Source organism: Hippocampus guttulatus, chromosome 6 (genome assembly GCF_054856545.1).
Source record: "Hippocampus guttulatus isolate MCC_2025c chromosome 6, RoL_Hgut_1.0, whole genome shotgun sequence".
Classification (NCBI taxonomy): Eukaryota; Metazoa; Chordata; class Actinopteri; order Syngnathiformes; family Syngnathidae; genus Hippocampus; species Hippocampus guttulatus.
The window spans coordinates 13620185-13639912 of record NC_141266.1 but is presented as its reverse complement, the minus strand read 5'-3'; the positions used below and the strand labels follow the sequence as shown (position 1 = coordinate 13639912).

At 40.8% G+C, this 19728-nt stretch overlaps 3 protein-coding genes across 11 annotated transcripts in view; 2 read left to right on the top strand and 1 right to left on the bottom strand.

The window, feature by feature from the left end:
* The first annotated feature begins 613 nt into the window (after nucleotides 1-613).
* Nucleotides 614-7134, top strand: LOC147203595 (serum paraoxonase/arylesterase 2-like). The gene is made up of 9 exons (XM_086113864.1): nucleotides 614-2670; nucleotides 2772-2842; nucleotides 2915-2970; nucleotides 4891-5053; nucleotides 5525-5651; nucleotides 5776-5979; nucleotides 6054-6141; nucleotides 6284-6412; nucleotides 6531-7134. Exons 1-9 carry the CDS (start codon nucleotides 2594-2596, stop codon nucleotides 6690-6692), a joined length of 1077 nt encoding a protein of 358 aa, XP_085969990.1. The 5' UTR covers nucleotides 614-2593; the 3' UTR covers nucleotides 6693-7134.
* LOC147203594 (potassium channel subfamily K member 5-like) lies at nucleotides 6753-10628 on the bottom strand. Its single transcript, XM_086113863.1, has 5 exons — nucleotides 10353-10628; nucleotides 9366-9477; nucleotides 8157-8323; nucleotides 7898-8066; nucleotides 6753-7819 (listed from the first exon to the last, which is right to left on the bottom strand). Exons 1-5 carry the CDS (start codon nucleotides 10536-10538, stop codon nucleotides 7116-7118), a joined length of 1338 nt encoding a protein of 445 aa, XP_085969989.1. The 5' UTR covers nucleotides 10539-10628; the 3' UTR covers nucleotides 6753-7115.
* A 1965-nt stretch (nucleotides 10629-12593) lies between these two features.
* Nucleotides 12594-19728, top strand: part of LOC147203593 (uncharacterized) — a 37052-nt gene continuing 29917 nt past the window's right edge. For 7 of the 9 annotated variants that reach the window (XM_086113856.1, XM_086113858.1, XM_086113857.1 and 4 more), the window contains exon 1: nucleotides 17116-17259. The gene's annotated coding sequence lies outside the window, so the exon portion shown is untranslated. Of the gene's footprint in view, nucleotides 12754-14857; nucleotides 15377-17115; nucleotides 17260-19728 lie in introns of those variants that run through there. The other 2 variants (XM_086113855.1, XM_086113854.1) reach the window with 2 other exon arrangements.

Genomic DNA, 19728 nt, shown 5'->3' with positions numbered 1-19728 from the left:
GAAGGAAGACTGTGGGGGGGGGGGGGGGGGGGGCAACTGAAGGAAATGGTCAGTCTTCTAGCACAGGGGTCCCAAACCTTCGGTCTGCGGACCGGTACCGGTCCGCAGGGCATTTGGTGCTGCTGCGCACAGAATGAACTTGCCTTAATTCCGTTTTATTTATTTCGGAATACGAAAGATGTTTTATTTTGAAAAATTACCGGATTCTCCGTTACATCCGTCTGTGTCACGCTTCTCCGTCACGTGACCGATTACGCTAAAAACAAAACGTTGGAGGTCGCAAAATGAGTTAAAAAACTGCTGGAGATCGCAAATAACGGCGGCCTCAAAAGTACGTTCGAGACAACTGGATTCAAGTTACGTCTGAATACTCTGATATCGCCACAATAGCACTGTTGCTATTTCCGACATCCCACCTGTGTGAGGTGGGGGGTTTCTGCAGCAACGGCGACTAAAACAAAATTACGAAGTAGACTGGACATAAACCACACACTTGAGGTGTCATTGTCGACTATTACCCTGAGATGGGACCGTCTAGTTGCAGAAAATCAAGCTCGGGGCTGTGGTGAGTCGTTATTTTCATGCACTTTGAATTTGCGTTGTATCATATTTTGAAGGCATTAAATATGACCATAGCGATCAATGTTGCAGCCAGATTAGACGCTCCTTGTGTTTATTATTATATTTCGAAAACACCACAGTTTTCATGCAGCTCATACCATATTATTTTGTTGTATTAATCCGCCACATTTTAAATGCCGGTCCCTGAAAATATTGTCTGACATAAACCGGTACGTGGGGCAAAAAAGGTTGGGGACTCCTGTTCTAGCACACACACACTTTTAATACTGTATACGTTGAACACATGGACATAGTCCTTTCTTTTTATGCTTTACTAAAATGTAACATTTGTTATGAAGACACTACTTTGGGGGGTTTGTAAGTGGAGGCCGCAGCTGGAATTGAACCCGGTACCTCCGTACCGTTTTTATTTTCTCTCAAAAATGCCATATTACAATACCTACCTACTAATCAGACAATCCCGCACCTGAGCAAAATTGTCACTGTCACCATGTCCCCCAAACCCCCGAAGCTCCGAACTTTAAAGATCCAGGCGTCAAATTACACATAAGACATTGAGTTGATATCAGCAAGCAATTGTGCTGATATCAACATGGCCTGGCACCTGGAATGGTTCAAATAAGGACACTGACTTGCAGTACAATCAAGACTGGGGTCACTCTGATGTTGTGCATTCGGTGGGTGTGGGTCAAGACCCTCTCGACAGTTTATGTGACTGCAAAGTCGGATTTTAGTTGTAGGTTCTCTTTATAGTCTAATACTGTGTGGTTGTAATGTATTTATTTTATTTATTTTTTACGCCGAGTACTGCCTAAAAAACACTTGGCTTTTCATGTACCACCATAATAAAAAAAAAAAAGAAACAGTAACATACTCGGTTCAAGTATTCATAAAATCAAGGCAGATGTTGTAGTGTATTTCTAAAAGCTGTTTAATGTTATTGGAATTTTAACATTTTAACATTGTGCACAATTTTAACAAAAGAAATTACTGCACTGGAAGGAGGGAACTGTACTTACATAGTTGAATTATGTTTTGTACAGAGAAGTTTAACTAAAAATTGTACGTGTGTAAATCCCGCTCTTGTCTTTCCAGAGGATGTGGTTGGTCTCACAAGAGTGCTCCTGCAATGCCCACTCGTGGCCAGGCAAACTTGCGTTTTGTGGAGTAAACTGGCATCATTTTTCAGATAGAAGTTCTTTTCCGCAGCGTTTTTTAAAAATTGTTTTGTGGTTTGTAATATTTGCTTCCACGTTGTTGGTGTGACCCCAGCATTTTTTTGTTGCATTTATGTTTTTATCAGCATTTATGTGCTTATGATTTTTTTGTTTGCATCATTCCTCGTGTGGCCATATTGCAGCATTTTTTAACAGCGTTTTCGTTTTACAGTTGGTTTGTGTTTTTAGTTTGCACGTGTGTTCGTCTTTTTTTTTTTTAATCTTTGTTGTTGTTGGATGCAACATTCCTGTGTTTGCAGCGTTCGGCCTTTTGCAGCGCGTTTGCCCCTCTCGGCCACCGTGTCACACTTAATTGTTCTCCGGTACACTTGGAACAACTGGCATGTTAAAATGAAACCAAAAATACTTGCCTATCATGACTGAAGGAAGCTAAACAAGCAACTCCTTTTAAAGCTGCATCACAAAATGAATGGCACCTTTGTAGCGGCAACTGGGTATCATTATTGATTTTTAATTTTTTTATTTGGCGATTTCCAGTGTGTAGCATTGCATTGACAGAGCATAACTTCAATCCCACGTTGATGTCCTCTGACGATTAACTCTCAATTTCCATTGTTTTGGACCTGCGTAAAGTGGTTATTCCTTTTAAGACAGCCCTTGGAAAGACAACCGATTTAGATTCCGTGCGTCAGATAAACCAGGGGTCATTCATTCCCCGGTTTATTTACTCTCTCACTCGTTCAGATTTGCCCGGGTGAGCTCGGTGCTATTTATCCGACTGAGGATAAATAGCTCGGCGTCTTTTGCCGCACAGTGTGCTGTGCGATTTAAACATGGAAATACTCGGCTTGGTCTCAGTGGCTGTAACACTTTTTTACATGCTGTTTGGCGCGAGGATGGTCAAGGTGAGGTAAGCAACGTTCACTTTGGACATCAGCTCTAGCCTACTTTACGTTTGTATTTTTCTACAGTTCTGCACCGTCACTAACATCTCCTTCGCAAACATTGTAGGGAAATGTATCTTGCGTCTCGACAACCTGTCAAGAATCACCTCCCGAATTGTGCACTGCTGAAGAATCTGAGTAAGATCACGTGAACACAAAACATTTGCGTATTCCGTAAGCATGCATTTAATTTTTTATTTTTTTTTCCAGATAATGGTTCAGAGGATATAACTGTCTTTGGGGATGGACTCGCTTTTATCAGCACTGTAAGTTGCACTGGTCTAATGTTGACCTCTCTCAAGTCTTGTCCCGAATAGCATGTACGTGTCATTCGCGTTTTGCATCAACTGTTTTTTTAACTCATTCAGTACCAGCTAATTCTAGACCAAGTCTGAAAAGACGTTTAAAAACGTCTTTGGGAGTGAATGAGTTAATGATTGAACAGCATCAACATTTACAAATAAATGAAAAACAAATGTTGCACATGACCTGGGGCTGGTCTTCTGCCTCTGAAGAGCAAGCTGATGATGGTTGAGGACCAAGAAATATGTTTGGACCCCTTCTCAGAAAGATCCTGGTCTGTCGACCATACTGGGGGATTTCAAAAAAATGTTAAAAATGTTAATTTAATACATTTCAATCATATGTGACTGATGTACATGTTCAACTTAAGTCAAGCATTTTCTTTCTTCAGTGCTGTGGTTTTTCAAAGTGTGGTACGAGTATCACTCGTGGTACACGTGCTCCCTTTAGTGGTATGCAAAAGAATCACGAAGTTAAATATTCAAACTGCATCAGGTGACAATGGCTTAAACATTACAATCGTATTAACCGTACATTTGTTAAGTCCAGTTAAGTTGTATTTGCCTTTCAAGGACAATACATTGGCATTTTTGTATGCATTTTGAATGCAAACACTTGGTTTTTCTTATTTCTTCTTTCTACCCACAATCTTGCTGCTGTAGACTGTAAATTTCTCCAGTGTGGGACAAATAAAGGTTATCTTATCTTATCTTATCTTATTTAATTAGAGCTGTTTGCTGTCAAGCATTTACGCACGTACAATTTTTAGTTAAACTTCTCTGTACAAAACATAATTCAACTATGTAAGTACAGTTCCCTCCTTCCAGTGCAGTAATTTCTTTTAATGTTAAAATTGTGCACAATGTTAAAATGTTAAAATTCCAATAACATTAAACAGCTTTTAGAAATACACTACAACATTTGCCTTGATTTTATGAATACTTGAACCGAGTATGTTACTGTTTCTTTTTCTTTTTTTTATTATGGTGGTACATGAAAAGCCAAGTGTTTTTTAGGCAGTACTCGGCGTAAAAAATAAATAAAATAAATACATTACAACCACAGTATTAGACTATAAAGAGAACCTACAACTAAAATCCGACTTTGCAGTCACATAAACTGTCGAGAGGGCCTTGACCCACACGCACCGAATGCACAACATCAGAGTGACCCCAGTCTTGATTGTACTGCAAGTCAGTGTCCTTATTTGAACCATTCCAGGTGCCAGGCCATGTTGATATCAGCTCAATTGCTTGCTGATATCAACTTAATGTCCTGTAATGTGTAATTTGACGCCTGGATCTTTAAAGTTCGGAGGTTCGGGGGACATGGTGAGACAGTGACAATTTTGCTCAGGTGCGGGTACAGCCGCAGTTGTTCACCAAACTCGTCTATCGAGGCAGTAAAGCTTGACTGACATTTTTTTTTTTAATCTACTCACTCAAGGAAAAAAAGGGTATCTGTGTGATTACTGCTCTTATAGTGTGTGGGGTACTCCAATTGACCAACAGATCACACACATAATGATAACCACATGCATTTTGGCGCCACATCAGTTTCTCACCACCTGCATTGCATTAATGGACGCAGCTTCTACATTGACCCAACAAGTCTCTTGGCAAAACACTTGTATAGGGAGTGTCGACTAATTACACTCCAACCCTTAGAAGAGGTAACCTTTGCAAGGAACTGGCCTAACGTAACCAGAAAACACAATATTGGCCACGCCTTTATCTATGCACTCATTCGTTTTTAAAGGTCTTCGCAAAAACGAATGAATTTGTCCTCCGGAGTGAACACCATGCGGGTTTCAATTCTCTGCAGCTGGGAGTTGATATGATGTAAATTCATGATGTCTCCCTGTATATTTTCAATATTCACAGGGTTTAAAGTATCCTCGGTTGCCATCCTCCGATGATCCTGGTAAGATCTTCCTCCTCAATCTGAAGGAGCCTGACATGGAACCCATAGAGATGCCCATATCAGGGAACTTTGACCTGGAAACGTTCAACCCTCATGGCATCAGTGTCTTCACAGAGCCAACCAGTATGAGCAGTTCTGCTTTGAATTGCATTCATTGTCTTTTTGCAAAACCGTGAAGACAATTTATTTGACAATACAACAATAGATTTTTTTTTTTTTTTTTTTTTTAACTACTTAACATGCAGCTTTGTAAAGTATATGGACAAACCTATTCGGAGACGGTCTGCTATTGGACCTGTCAATATTCTGACAAACTCTACAGAACAAATGAAGAACATTGAAGTAAATTTACCACTATGCGATGGAGTGAATGAGTTTCTTTTACCGTTTAGTATTTTCTTATGATCTTTAGCTGTTGTTTGATATTGAAATCACTGCACGACTGTCCTTTTTTTAACCCTTTCATGCACCGTGTAACCTGATAACGCGCTAAGTTGTCCACTGTCGTAACCGCTGTCCCTGATAAATATATACAAATGTACATTGTATACAAAAGAATTGCTCCTCATTCTTTTTCCCCTTCATCATTTTCAGATGGCACAGTCTACTTGTTTGTTGTGAATCATCCTCATTACGGAAACCAAGTTGAGTTGTTTGAATTTGTTGAGAGGGGATTGTCCCTGTCGCATCTGAAGACCTTCAAACATAAACTTCTTCACAGGTATTCTAACGCTACATTTCATGTTTATAACTGAACTCAACAAAACTCAATCATGTTCTTTATATCACTTATAGTCAATAACATTTTTCTCTTTCCCCCCCCCCCCCCCCCCCCCCCCCACTAGTGTGAATGATATTGTGGCTTTAGGAGTGGATCGATTCTATGCCACCAATGATCATTATTTTTCAGATGTACTGCTGAAAAGTATTGTGGAGCCTCTTCTGGCTCAACCTTTGAGTAACGTTGTGTATTACAGTACAGAGAAGGTCAAAGTGGTCTCTGATGGGTATTACTTTGCAAATGGCATCAACGTTTCACCCGATAAAAGGTTGGTGAGTTCTTTAGAAGTTGCATCATTGAGTGATGAATATCTACATCTTATGTTTTTAATGACATGAATAGACATATATATGTGGCTGATATCCTTGCCCATAATGTGCATGTGTTGGAGCGGAAAGAAGACAATGCATTTGGTCTTTGTCAAGGTAAAGTAAAACAAAAAGTACAAGTACGCATGTATCCTGAGCAATCATTGTTACATGAAAGGAAATTAGGGAATGCCCTGTGATTAGAAAACAACAACAAAAACAAAAAACATTTCATTCTATTTTTATCTCCTACATTTTCACCAGTCCGTGGCTTTGGGCTCACTCTGTGACAACATCGAAGTCGACCCAAAAACAGGTGACCTGTGGTTAGGCTGTCACATCAACCTAGTGAGAATTTTCCAGTTTGACGTTAAAAATCCACCCGGATCAGAGGTTTGTCTCAACACCCTTGTTTTATTTGTCAACCTGATTGTGATGTGTAGTCACTCAAACCCAATTCGCTTTTTTTTCCCTTATTTCATCGTACTTCCCATGATACCGTGTCCTCCAGGTCATCCGCATTCAAAACATTCTCTCAGAGGAGCCAGTGGTGACACAAGTGTATGCCGATGACGGTCATGTGATCATGGGCTCATCTGTAGCGACGATCTACGGAGGCAAACTGCTCATTGGATCCGTGTTTCATAAGGCTTTATGTTGTGATTTAGATTAGGAAAGGAAATGTGATCTCAGGGAAAAAAAGGAGACTTGGAAAAATGAATGAATGAAGAAATGGGAATTTGAACGATTTAATTTGAATTTAAGGGTGCCTGTAAAGAGACATATTGATGGTACTGCATGTAGATTAGCCTGAGATTCAACCACACAGTTTGGAGCGAATGAAGACAAAACAAATAAATTACAGAAATAGTGAAACACATTGCATATAAAGTCCTGGGTATCACTTGGCAATGAAATGTAACAGAAGATGACGTGGCAGGTTTATCATAAATGTGGTGTAGAAAAATGTGAGCCCCGACCTCAACTCCATCAAGCACTGTTGGGATCAACCAGAGCAGAGACAATGACCAACTGCACATTGTCTCTGTTATAATGACAATATTTTTGTCCATGTAGTGCCTTCTGATAATAAACTTTACCCCTTTTCATCCTTATCAAGTGAAACATCTTCCTCCACTACTTTAGAAATCGTAAATCGAGTCACAGCATCACTTGGCTGTGCAATTTCTTCCTGTGTGCTTCCCGAGGGTGGCAGAGTAAATATAATGCCATCGTTTGGTGAATCGTTTTTACCGCTGACTTTGTCGAGCGCGTTATCGGTCCTCGCGCCTTCCGCTGGTTCTGTTGTCGAAGAATTTTCTTGGAGACACGACTGACTCTCTTTGCCTTGACATTTGTCATCCTTGGGGTTCATAAACACTTCACTGATGCTCATCAGACATCTGTGTCGTGGCGAGTGATCCAGCATCTCGATGTTGGTGGTAACGATGTCGCTGCAGCTCTTGGAGCGATTGAAAACGTCTATGGAACTTGGTTTTGCGGTCATTCCAATTTCCTTGATGACAGTGCTGTAGTCTTCCTCTTTGTCCGATAAGAAGCTAAAAATATCAATGACAGACAGCTTGGCCGCGTCCGACTTGGGCGTGACCTCTTCGGGGTTGGGTTCTTCATCATGGAAGGGTCGGCGTTTTTGTCGTCTTTTCTTCAACACCTTGTGAGCCTCCACGACCATGTTTACATTCCAGCTGAAGAACAGAGACAGCCACGCCAGGCCCATGTAGATCCATATCTCCGCAAATACTTTGTACAGCCTGGGGTAGTCCATATTTGGATTCACACCTGAAATGAATGCGCGTGTGATAAATACAAGAATGTCATGTACCACAGAGAGGAATCGACGAAGATCTGACGTTCAACCTGCCACGTAATCTCCAAAGCCGACAGTTGTGAGGGTGATGAAAGAAAAGTAGAGGCCTTCCAAGTAGCTCCATCCTTCCAGGGACATGAAGACAAGTGGAGGGAAAACCAAGTGCACGAAGAGCCCCCATAACAGGAATATAGCTGTGCAGATAAGCTGGACACGTTTCTGATCCCCCCCCCCCCCCACCCCCCAAAAAAAGTTTTTTTTTTTTAAGTAGTTTTACATGGTTTCCATACTTTATGTGTTAAGTCTTACCACTGGCACGTTTTTGCGGATGAGGATCTGGGAGAGACGTTTTGCCCGGTCACCAAAGAATGAACCCAGTTTACTTAACCATACCAGACACAGCGGAATGCCGCACAGACCATACAGGATGCAGAAGATTCGACCTCCACTAGTCTTTGGGGCGACATTACCGTAACCTATAGAATACAACAACAACAAAAATGCGTTGTTGTGGAGGATGTGTAGCAAATTCAACTATCCTAATTGTTGGTATTTCTTCAAGAGAAAAGAAATAATTTCCTCATCATACATACTGTAGGTTATTTTAATAATCACATACTACAATAAGAACCAGTGAAATAATGCAGGGTAGTACAGTACTCGAGTGGTTAGCACATCTGCCTCACAGAGCTGAGGTTCTTAGTTTTCTTAATGTCGGCCCGGTTGTGTGTGCTCCCTTGTTCACCCTTGCATGCTACATTAAAAAGAAATCCATGATGTGTTAATTGAAGATTCTAAAGAGCCCACTGGTGTAAATTGTTGCTTGTCTGAGTACATCCATCCATTTTCCGATCCGCGTTATCCTCACAAGGGTCGCGGGGGGGTGCTGGAGCCTATCCCAGCCATCTTCGGGCAGAAGGCGGGGGACACCCTGGACCGGTTGCCAGCCTATTGCAGGGCAGCTTGTCTGAATGTGCCTGTAATTGACTGTGAAAGCTCCGGTGTATACACTGCCTCTTGCCCAAAGTCAGCTAACTTGATTTTCACTTCTTTATTTTGATTAAACTTATAAGGGGCATATTCAATACAATGTGGAAGCCGGTCAGGAGACCTTTAACCTCTTGATATTTTTTTTTTGTGTTGGCTACTTACCGGTAATTAACGTATCTAAGGCTCATTGCATTGTCATTTGTGATGCTCACATAGCATGTCAGAATCGACAGTATTGGATGGTAAATATATCCCAAACGGTTTTGCACCCACGTCCAATGAAACAACTACTTTCCACCTTGGTGTAAAAAATCTCACTTCCATATGAAAACTATCTAGTTTGACAAGCAAGTTATCCCAGAGTCTTCCTTCCTTCTTACTTTTTGTGCTATACTTTAATATACCTGGATCTGAACAACTGTGACTAAAAAGAACTGTTCCATCTGCCGTACATACAAAATCATTGTTTTATTATTTCAATTCGTATTTCAAGTGCATGGGCATTTTTAGTTGAAATAACACACACACCTATTGTTGTGACAATAGTCGCTGCAAAGATGACAGAATTACCCCAGTCCCACATGTTGTAATGTTTGTCCCCAGTGATGATCACACCTTGACCTGCAGCTTCTGACGCTACCTGGAAGGTGTCATAAAGAATACACTCATTAATGAGGACATCACCAATTCATCCATTTTCTACAGGTATAATGCTTGACCTCGTTGCACCCTGGACTGTTTGCCAACCGATTGCAGGGCACGCATAGACAAATGAAACTTTTACAATCACAATGGACAATTTGGAGCAAGCCGAAAGCTGAAGAGTCACAAGTATGACACATATGAAGTACAGATTGTCACCATAAATTTAAGAACTGTGAGACGGATATCGTTGTCAATGTACCTGGCTGTACATATTGACACTGGCAATATTTGGGCTACGAAATGGAGACAGTACAATGCGTTCATATAATACGTTTACGTCATTGCAAACCACAACAATAATCATTGTTAGTTGAATTACTCTCGAAGTTTCAACGTTTTTTGTAAAAAGGCGGAATTTTTGACAGATGTTACATTGGAATCCATGAGACGTGCAAGTTTAGTTGAATAAAATACGCGAATAAAAACATCGATACTGTGACGTTTTGTAACTTAATAAAACACTTGTTGAGACGTTGAAGACGAGACACACCTTGTGCCAACATTCCAACATTTGAAGAAGACGTGTAGATTCATGCTTGCTGCCCGTGGGGAGAGTATTTAATAGCGTCACGCTTTTTCCTCGTCGAAACACATGCATGACAAAATGAGCTTTTTGTTGTGGATCACTTTTTTGTGCTTTCTAACTCAACAACGAAGCATATTTCTGAGACGAACGGAAAAACTGAAATACTGCACTCTGCAGCCTCGCTAATCTTAGACGTACTTGGCGTGAGATTTCCTGTTTAATTACAAATCGGAACCGACCAACTGTTGCGCGAATATCGACTTGTATGGTAAATAAATTCATACCCCAAGAATTTCTTCCAGATCCTCTTTCCGAAGGCAGGGGTACTTCTCCAAAATATGATCTTTTTGAAGAACATATTTGCTCCTTGCCAATTCCCAGTTTGGCTCCTCAAGAATTTGAAATATCGCAGCCCCAATCGACAAGTAAAAAATAACGCACGATGTTAAAAGGGGGCCCTGGTCAGCCATATTCAAGAAATAACTTTATGCCCCATCCGGCCGCATCTCTCATTCCCGTTTCAACGTTCTTCTTCCTGAACTAAAAAAAAAAAAAAAAAAAAAGACCTGTTCGATTCACACACAAGCGCGCGTGCGCACGCATACGCGCACGCCTCTCCAACGTTCAGTCGCCTGAAGAACGTAATATTACCGTGTACCTGGCTGGTGCTGCAGGTGAAAACGCTTTGCAGGTTGACAAAAACAATACAAAAAGTGTCTGATTTAATTGTTTGCGGCAAATTGTTATCTAAATTGGAGTAAATATTCATCTCATCTAAGAAACACATCAAGTCCACACACACTTATTACAAAAAGTGAAATGATAAACCTGATACGTCGAGATGAATTTAAAATGATAAACCTGATACGTCGAGATGAATTTAAAATGCACTACAACCTGTAAAGTGAACTTAATTTGACCTTCTCTTAACGTGCACTATATTTCTGTATTTTATGCAGTACTTGCTGTTGTATAATATGGAGTTGAATAGCAATATTTATATGAGGTGTTTAAGCCATAAATCGACCAGTGCATTTCATATTTTAATTAGAATTTTTATTCAAGCAGTCGTTTGTTAAATTTTTTAGGAGAGCCAGGCATCACATAATATTTATTGATCCTCGTTGATAGCTTCAGAAAGGGCCATCAGCAGCTGGTACGTAGTCAAAGAAAAGCAAAGAAGAGGATGTCATTGAAATTCATTGACCAGTTCATGATTAGGAATGCTGGGTGACTGGTTGGCATACCAGCCTCACAATTCAGAGGTCATGAGTTGAAACCCTGGTCCTGACGTTCCTGTGTGGAGTTGAATGTTCTCCCTGTTTTGTATGGGTTTCTTCTGGGTGCTCCAATTTTCTCCCCCATTCCAAAAACACGTATGGTGGATTAACTGAAGCCTGTAAATTGTCCATACATGTGATTGATTTCCCTCTTGGTGCTTTGGTGACCAGTTCAAGGTGTCTATCTATCTCATTGTACAAGGTGAGCTTTAGACAAATACAACCATTTACAAGTAGTAAACTGTGTCAACCATGCAAGAGGTGACAGTTACCCTTATCTTCATTTGCAAGGACCCAGAAGTAGAAACAGCATCCATGTGTTTGTGTAAAACGGAATCGAAGTGGGCTGGACCCACACTGCAATGAATGATAATACTGTACTGCATTGTACTGCACTGTACTTGAGTTGATGCTCACCCAAGAAAGGCGACAGTGGTCGTGCAACTATCTGTTCTCATATGAGATTCTAATTATGGAATACCTTTAGTGTCAAAATAACACGATATGCCAGACTGTGTCATCTATCTGATAGATCTGAAAATACCTATAAATGTCAAATGAATTAATGTCATTCTAATTAAACCACTCTAACCTGTTGTGTACTGCTTGGTGACTTGTACGTTGTTTTTATTTTTTAGGGACTCCCTTCAACTGCGCACGCGCGGCACCTTGTGCAATAACGCCCACGCCTGTATTGTAATGTTATGAACCTAATGGCAACATAGTATGTGCGAGGTGAGTTGTGACGCTTTTGCAACCCCCAAAAGGAGCTTAAATGGACAAGAAAAGAGTTAGTGTTTATGCGTAAATTACACTACATAACTCCACCCTTCAGGTCGACGGTTTTGCTTGGTCACCGTCCTACGTCACCGCCTCCGTGGAAACCCGTTTGACTCCTCTTGCGGGGGGAAACACCGGAACTAATGGTTTCTCACTAAAGATGGCGCCAACATCCTCCAAAAATGTCGTCGCTCAGGTAAGAAACATTTTTATTTTGCAACGTCTGCAGTTTACAATGTTTTCAACTCACATTTCTCTTCCCAGCTGTTGGAGAAGGCTCTGTGTATTAACGCTAAGCACCATCTAGGTTTGCACTCCCTAGATAAGACTCACATTAATAATACGAATACTGTAAAACACTATCGTGAGTGTTTTAAAGAGTCATCATTGCAATTAATTAAATATTTACAACTTCAGGTAACATTATTGTTTTGTTCTTCGTTAATGCAATGTATTATTATAGATGTTTAGACTTAATTTTTAATATCGTTTGCTGTCTGACATTGAATAGTCTATCCACTATATATTGTTGCAAAGGCCTAGACTGTTTGACTTTTGCTCACTTGACAGTCTTATTTCTTGCTTTTTCATGTGGACACACTATCTTGGACGTTGACATGAACATGTGAGTAACCATTCACTTTTAACCTTATAAAGTATGATATGGTCTGATATCCAATTCGAATGCTGCTTGTGTGTCGCACATGTAAAACTGGGTTGCAAGTATGGTCATTGTAATTCTGTGCAACGGCTGCATTGTGGAATTTCTTCATTTTTTTTTTTTTGGAGGGTGGGGTGGGGTCACAAAGTCACCCTGAAGCATTTGCGCGCAAACACATCTTTATCTTATGAGAACATATGCTCTCGAAATGCCAGATCTGTGTTAAGGTACCCAGGAAATGGCGAGGGATTCCTTCACTCTTGCTCCGAGCCATATACTGTATGTCTTTTCATTTATCGTTTTATTTCATATACTTTATTGTCCCCAAAGGGAAATTTGTCATGGACACTCAACTGGTTCTGCAGTTTACAGTCTGCAGCATCATACACACACCATGGCGAAACACACCACAATCCCGTGAAACTAATCAAATCAAAGCAGTGTACACTAACCAACATATTTGCATTCATTATCTTAATAGATGTAGGAATAAAAGAATGTTTGTAACGGTTCAGCCTGCTCCGGGGAACTCTAAATCTCCTGCCATAAGGAAGAATTTGATACTCTTTGTAAAGAATGTAAGTTTGGTTGGGCAGATTTTTTTCTTCTAATGGATTGTTCATCGATGGTGTTGAGAGAAAGATGATTGTTAGAGGGTATTAACAATCATCTTTCTATTGTGAAAGAGAACAGGTTCTGATTCGAAATGGTCGGCGCACATCTGACGATAGACAGTTGTACTTGAGATTTCTCACACATAGTAGTAAATAAAGTAAGTTAGCAATGCATTTTGTAGCATTTGTCCTCGGCAACGACTGGCTGACTTTTGGTGAGAGGCAGGTGCACCCTGAATGGGTCACCAGTCAGTCACAGCACTCACTACTATGCATCTTGAACACAAACAACCGTTCACACTGACATTTACACCTATGGACAATTTAGAATTATCAATGAATTCAACATGCATGCTTTCTAAATGTGTGAGGAGTACCTGGAGAGTTTGGACCCTGTACTTCCCGAACTACAAGGCAGATGTGCTAAAAACCGGTCCACTGTGCTCAGGAATGTTTTTTTTAAATATTTATTTTGATAATTAAAAATATCAGTTGTAATTTACCATAATTTTGTGTGTAAATACTAAAAGAATTGCAGTGGTTGACCTAACATGTGATAAGTGTGCTAATTTGTTTCTGCACTAGGTGGCAGCACACACTAGCACAAGCAAGTACCATTAATTAAAACACGGCGATGCTCTCAGATGGGCAAAAAAGCCATCACTGTTTGGCCAGTGCAGTGTCTTTCTATGAGAGTTGTTGTTTTCAATCCCGAGCACACAAAATAATAAGCGTTTACTTTAGATGTTAGATTTTATGATACATTTAAAATCAGTACTGTATGGTTTTATATATATTTACAGTCATTTTTAAAGCTTTTTATACATATTTATTTATTTTACAATATACATGAAAAGCTTACCGGTAGTTAAAATTAGTTCCTTTCTGGTCGACTGTAACTAAATGTACAGATTATTTCTTGAAAAACTGTGCCTTGATGTAAATTCATAAACATAAGCCAGACCAAAGAAGTCTGCTTGTAGACTGGGGCAACAACATTCTTTCCTGCTTTATGAATTCTTCATGATATAACAGTGCCTCATGAATATTGATGTGCCGTTGCCATCCCATTAGTGCTCCCGAGAGCTCAGGGCGGGAGCACAAACAAAAACCACGGCGACTGTGCTTCCGTGCGTGCACTCAAAATTCATATTTTGCAGTATTTTCCTGGCGGCTCGTAGCTTTACATAAGATGACTGCTGTATGATGTGTAACATGCACCCAGATGCAGCGCTGAAAGTCAAAGGGAGATGATTTGGGTGGATGCAGGACTTTATTATGTAATCATCAAGTGACTGAGCCAGAGAGGGATAAAGATGTTCCAAACAAACATAGTCCTCTCCCCACCCCCACCACTGTGACTCTGCTGGAGCTGAATGACTGAATGGTGCTCTGCATCATCATACATGAACAGTGCATATGGCTGTTCTTTCCTTTTTTCTTTTTTTTTAGGACATGTCACTTTTTTAGGGTGTGTCCAGAGTGTGAGTGTGAGCTCGTCAGTTAGTCTGTGGTTTCAGTCTGGCGTTGTCTCAGGGGATCTGTGAGGTCTGTGAGTGGCGCTCCTCCCCTCCTGGTTCTGTCTCCCGTTGCTCTCCTGGGTCCAGCACAACACCTGCTTCTTGCACTGGCACACAACAGTCTCCTAAGCAACTGAGCTGCAGCACCACTCCTTCATGTGCCCCATTGTTTTTCTCTCTCAGACCTGGGCACGCGAGATGATCTGAGCAAAAAAACTAAGTGCTACCTTTCTCTCTGTATCAGGCATGATTCGTCGGGTCTCTTCCGGGAATGAGTTAGTAAATGATTAACAGCACTTTGAACACCCTGATGTGGCGTCACTTTGCTCTGTGACTAAAGTCTACAAGAAAAAAAAGTGACTTTTGCTATGCTGGAAGTATAATTTTTTTTGAGTATCCCCTGCAGACCGGCGAATTTGGGCTCATTGGATTAACAGAATCACCTATTCACTGGTAAGATCTTTGAATCGCTAACTGCCGGGCATACTACATGAACTTGTCCCTGTGAGACAAAGGTGATGGTGTCTGAGAGAGAATAATGAACCCCTTCACTGACCCCCTTCCCACCCGCCCGCTGCCTATCAAGCGTATGGCCCTAATGGGGTCAGGCAGATGGGTGAGCTCCATTAAGACGGCTTGAATGTGTGCACACAAGTATGAATGTGTTTGTTTGTTTTTGAAATTCAGATTGATGGGTCGAACCTGACACTTTATGTCAGTATTATGTGTAACTGGCTTTTAGTGCCTTAGGAATGAGAGCGTTCAAATGATTTGTCTGCTATTGCCTTTGTGATTGTTTGTAAAGCCCTCTCTAGTGTAATAAGTCATATTTTGTAAGTTAAAACTAAACATAAAAAGATGGCACTCAGACGCCTGTGATTCATAGACAGTGAGCAAAGACACACAATGATAAGGTACAACCTTATGTACAGAAAAAAAGAAACAGAAATCTCACGAAGAGTACCGTGGCGTCCTTGCACCTTACAAAAACATGTATGGTATTTCGACTGAAGACTCAAAGTCAGGGTTCTCAAAATCGTGGCCTGATCAACATTCGTGGCTCTCTGAATAATAATATGTGGCCCACTACTGGACATCAGCATCTGGCCCCCACGTTTTTGGTGTGTCGTTGCCCTGGATGGTTTGTGTGTGTGGGGACAGAGGGAAGTTGTTTTTGTTTTTTAAAATCAGTTATGGTCGACCATACTTCAGACTCATGACGGCTTTCTTCAAAATGGAATTCTGAAGTGACACCAAGAGAAGGAATCTTTTCACACATTTGCAGCCATGTATATATATTTTTAAACTGCCATGAAGAGAGAGGTTGGCGTGAAGAACAGCTAAATTAAAGAAAATCAGGAGATGCAAAATTTTATTGTTGCTCACGGGACACCCAACATGTTTTGAATGCACAAATAAATTTGCAGTGCTCAAGAAATCAGACACCATTACTCAACCGGGGAGATGAAATAGACGGCCCGGTCATCAATCTTGTTCACGTTCTCAAGAACCGTCAATGATCTGCGCTGTTACTAATAAAGATTGAGAGAATTGGATTAGTTGTGCTTTTTTTTGACTACTTGAACTGCTTTTTTTTTTTGTTGGAACAATTGGTGCAGCCCAGACACAGCTCCAGTGGCCCCCCACATAAATTGAATTTGAGACCCTACTCTAAGTTGTACGAAGGTGTGTGTGAAGTTTTTGGGGACTGACTCTATATGTGCCTTCCGACTGGCTGGCGACCAGTCCAATGTGTGCTCGGCGTCTTGCCCGAAGCGAGTTAGAATCGGCTCCAGCAGACCCACATCCTACTGAGGATAAGTGTTGCAGAAAATTGATAGATGGGTGTTTACACATTTTGTGAAATATATCAAACTTAAAAAAAAAGTATTGGAATGTAGTAAAGCTTAAATAAAAAGCATTTAGTATTTCGCTGAGCATCCTCATCTGACCTTTCCCAACAGCTGTTGTAGATACAGTACACTACATGGAAAAATACATAGGCGGAGAGTTGGACAACTGTGTTTAAAGATTAATGGGGAATTAAATTACATTTTAAATGTTTATTCCGTTATGATATCCAGCATCTCTATGAAAAATAATCTAATAAGTTGATGTGCACATTGCATTTGCGGTCGAATCGTGCTTGCTGGGTGCGGAGTCGGGTCCAAGCCTTGGTGGAGGCTCCGCCCCTTTACGAGCGTCGGACACCTCCAGCACAACAAAGCATGTGTGGCACCGCAACATTGTTCCTCATCTGAACGTGCCGACGACGGGATTCTGTCCTTTTTTGACTTCTTCTTTGCTCTTGCCCATTGATGCGCAACCCGCAGTTGGTGAGTTCGAATGCACCGATGACGATGATGGGCCGGGTTTGTTGTTTATTTTGGTTTGCCGCACATTCGGCGCCATTTTCGTACTCGGATAGTTTAAATAGCCGCCGCGCGGTGGTGCGACACAGACAGCTCAGGTCTGCGCTTTTCAATTGCGGTAAAAGTTCCAAATCAAATCCGATCTATGTTGTTTATGAAATTGCTTCTACGCCTTTTTTTCTGAACAATGCAGAAATGAATGGTGTATTTGAAACTGGCATTGTAGTGAAGCTCACAAATCAAAAGTACTCACTATCTCTGCGTGTGAGTTATATGGGTGAACATGGCTGGGGGCGCATGTTTTCACTCGGCTAAAACACGCATGCAATAGCGTTTGAATGTGTCAGGTGCATTTTATTTTGCATCAGTTAATACACCGAACGCCATCCTTAAATAATTAGTACATTAGAATGGATAATTTCATGCTTGTTTATTTTTTTTCTCAGTTGTTAACAGGACAATATCCAAAATACAATTGAGATTCTGTCTTGCTTTGATGTCGGTTTCGTCCTTCTAGATCCCTGTCTTACATCGCGGTTATTCCACAGCACACTTAGTTGACGTGCAGTCGTTCTTCACGCTGTCTTAGAGATGCTTCTGCTATTGAATTGAATTTTCTGCTTGACTTGCTTTCACCCCAAGAGGGCGGATGTGTTAAAATACCCGCACTCACTTGGCGCAGAATATAAAAATAGGTGCCTTACACTTAAGCGACCATCGTGCAATAAGCTTCCTCTCCATTGATGATACTGCTGGGTAAATATAGTCCGATAATCTTTCATGAAGCTGCAAATATCACGTGGGGAGGATGACGCAGAGGCAGTCAGAGTTCATGCGGTGCACCCAGTTGCTAGAGGAAACAGCGAGGTTAAAAAAAATGACAATGATGGCACTTTTATTATTCGGGGTCATCAGTGTCGTGCTGAAAGTGATGAGAGCATGGAAGTGATGCAGAAGGATGTTTGCGACTGCTGTGTGAGAGTGAGGTTATTGAGGTCCCATCGGAGCTTGCTGCTATTAATCCTCTTTTGGGAGTTATGATGCGTTTGGGCAGTTAGACTACCATTGTAGTGCTAAATAAACTAACTCCACATGCCACAGTTCTTTGCTTGTCAATGACGGAGGAATCCACCCATTTTTCAACAATGTATTCTAAATTGATGTACTCTGCATCATGTGTTGCACAGGATGGATTGTATGTTTCTTGTGATACCATTTAGTTGGCCCGATAAATGCAAACATCTTGACAAAACGTTGAATGTTTGGAAGCCTTCTTTCTCTGTGTTCTCTAGTGCACACCATTCTCGCAGCTAGGCTTTGGCTGAGCTGATGTTGGAAACACACTTACAGGGTGACCACACAAAATCAATCAGGCTGCTTCATTCGTTGGTTCATGTTACACTATCAGCAGCACTTGCCATCTGTGTGTATTGATTCATTGGGAACTGGGTTTTGAATAAGTTAACAATGGAATAAACCTCTGTAACTGTGTAACCAACATAAAAAGACATCAATGTCTTAGAATGACCTTGGAATAGTGTACCCTTTCACAGTTTTATTATCCATTTAATTGTGTCTGTACACATTAATTACTCTGCAGACCGTGTTTAGTTTCTTTGTCTCTTTTTACTTGCGGATTGATAAAAACAACGACTAATGGTCGCTATAGTCAGTCAAACCTCAACTAGGAAATATTGCTAGTGTTGTTAGGCAGGTCTGTTTTCATTAAGTGACCGTTTGGTCCAGCGCGAAAATGCACGGGTTGGCGTGTACTGTATGTCAGCGCGTGTGTACTATATCTGTGTTTACCAACAAGTATAATATTAGGAGCGACTATGTGATGTGAGGGCAAATCTCCTGGCTTTTAGCTGAGCTCTCCTGATCTTGTTTTTTAGCTGGACGGGCGGAGTCCCTTGTAATACAGTACCATGAATGAGCATAGCATAGCTAATTGTCTCCGTCTCTTCACCAGCTCGTCTCCATTGAACGCCTACAAGCCATACTGGCAGTGAATCCAAGTTCACAGAGACGAGGGATAGACAGACTATCAGCGCAGATATTCGGCAAATTCGGCATTGCCTTTTAAAAATGTATATATCTTTTCATCTTTTAATGAAGGCCGATACAAGATCAATTTAAAACAGTTTTGACTTCAGGGAACTATTTATTTAAATTTTCAGTTAACTGTTCAAGAGATGCTGCTGCTTGATGGGTCGTCTCTACATTTTATTATTTATTTTTTGAACAAAGACGTGAAACATTTCATTTCCTGGAGAAAAACTTTATTTACAGTAGAAATCAATGGGCATCTATTGTTTCAGTTTTGATTTAGCTTTTTAAGACACACTGAGGATGCTGTGAGCTCCATGATCTTTTCATGTGATTAGAATTTTAAAACAAAGATGCCACTTGTCTGAGATTTAAAAAACAAAA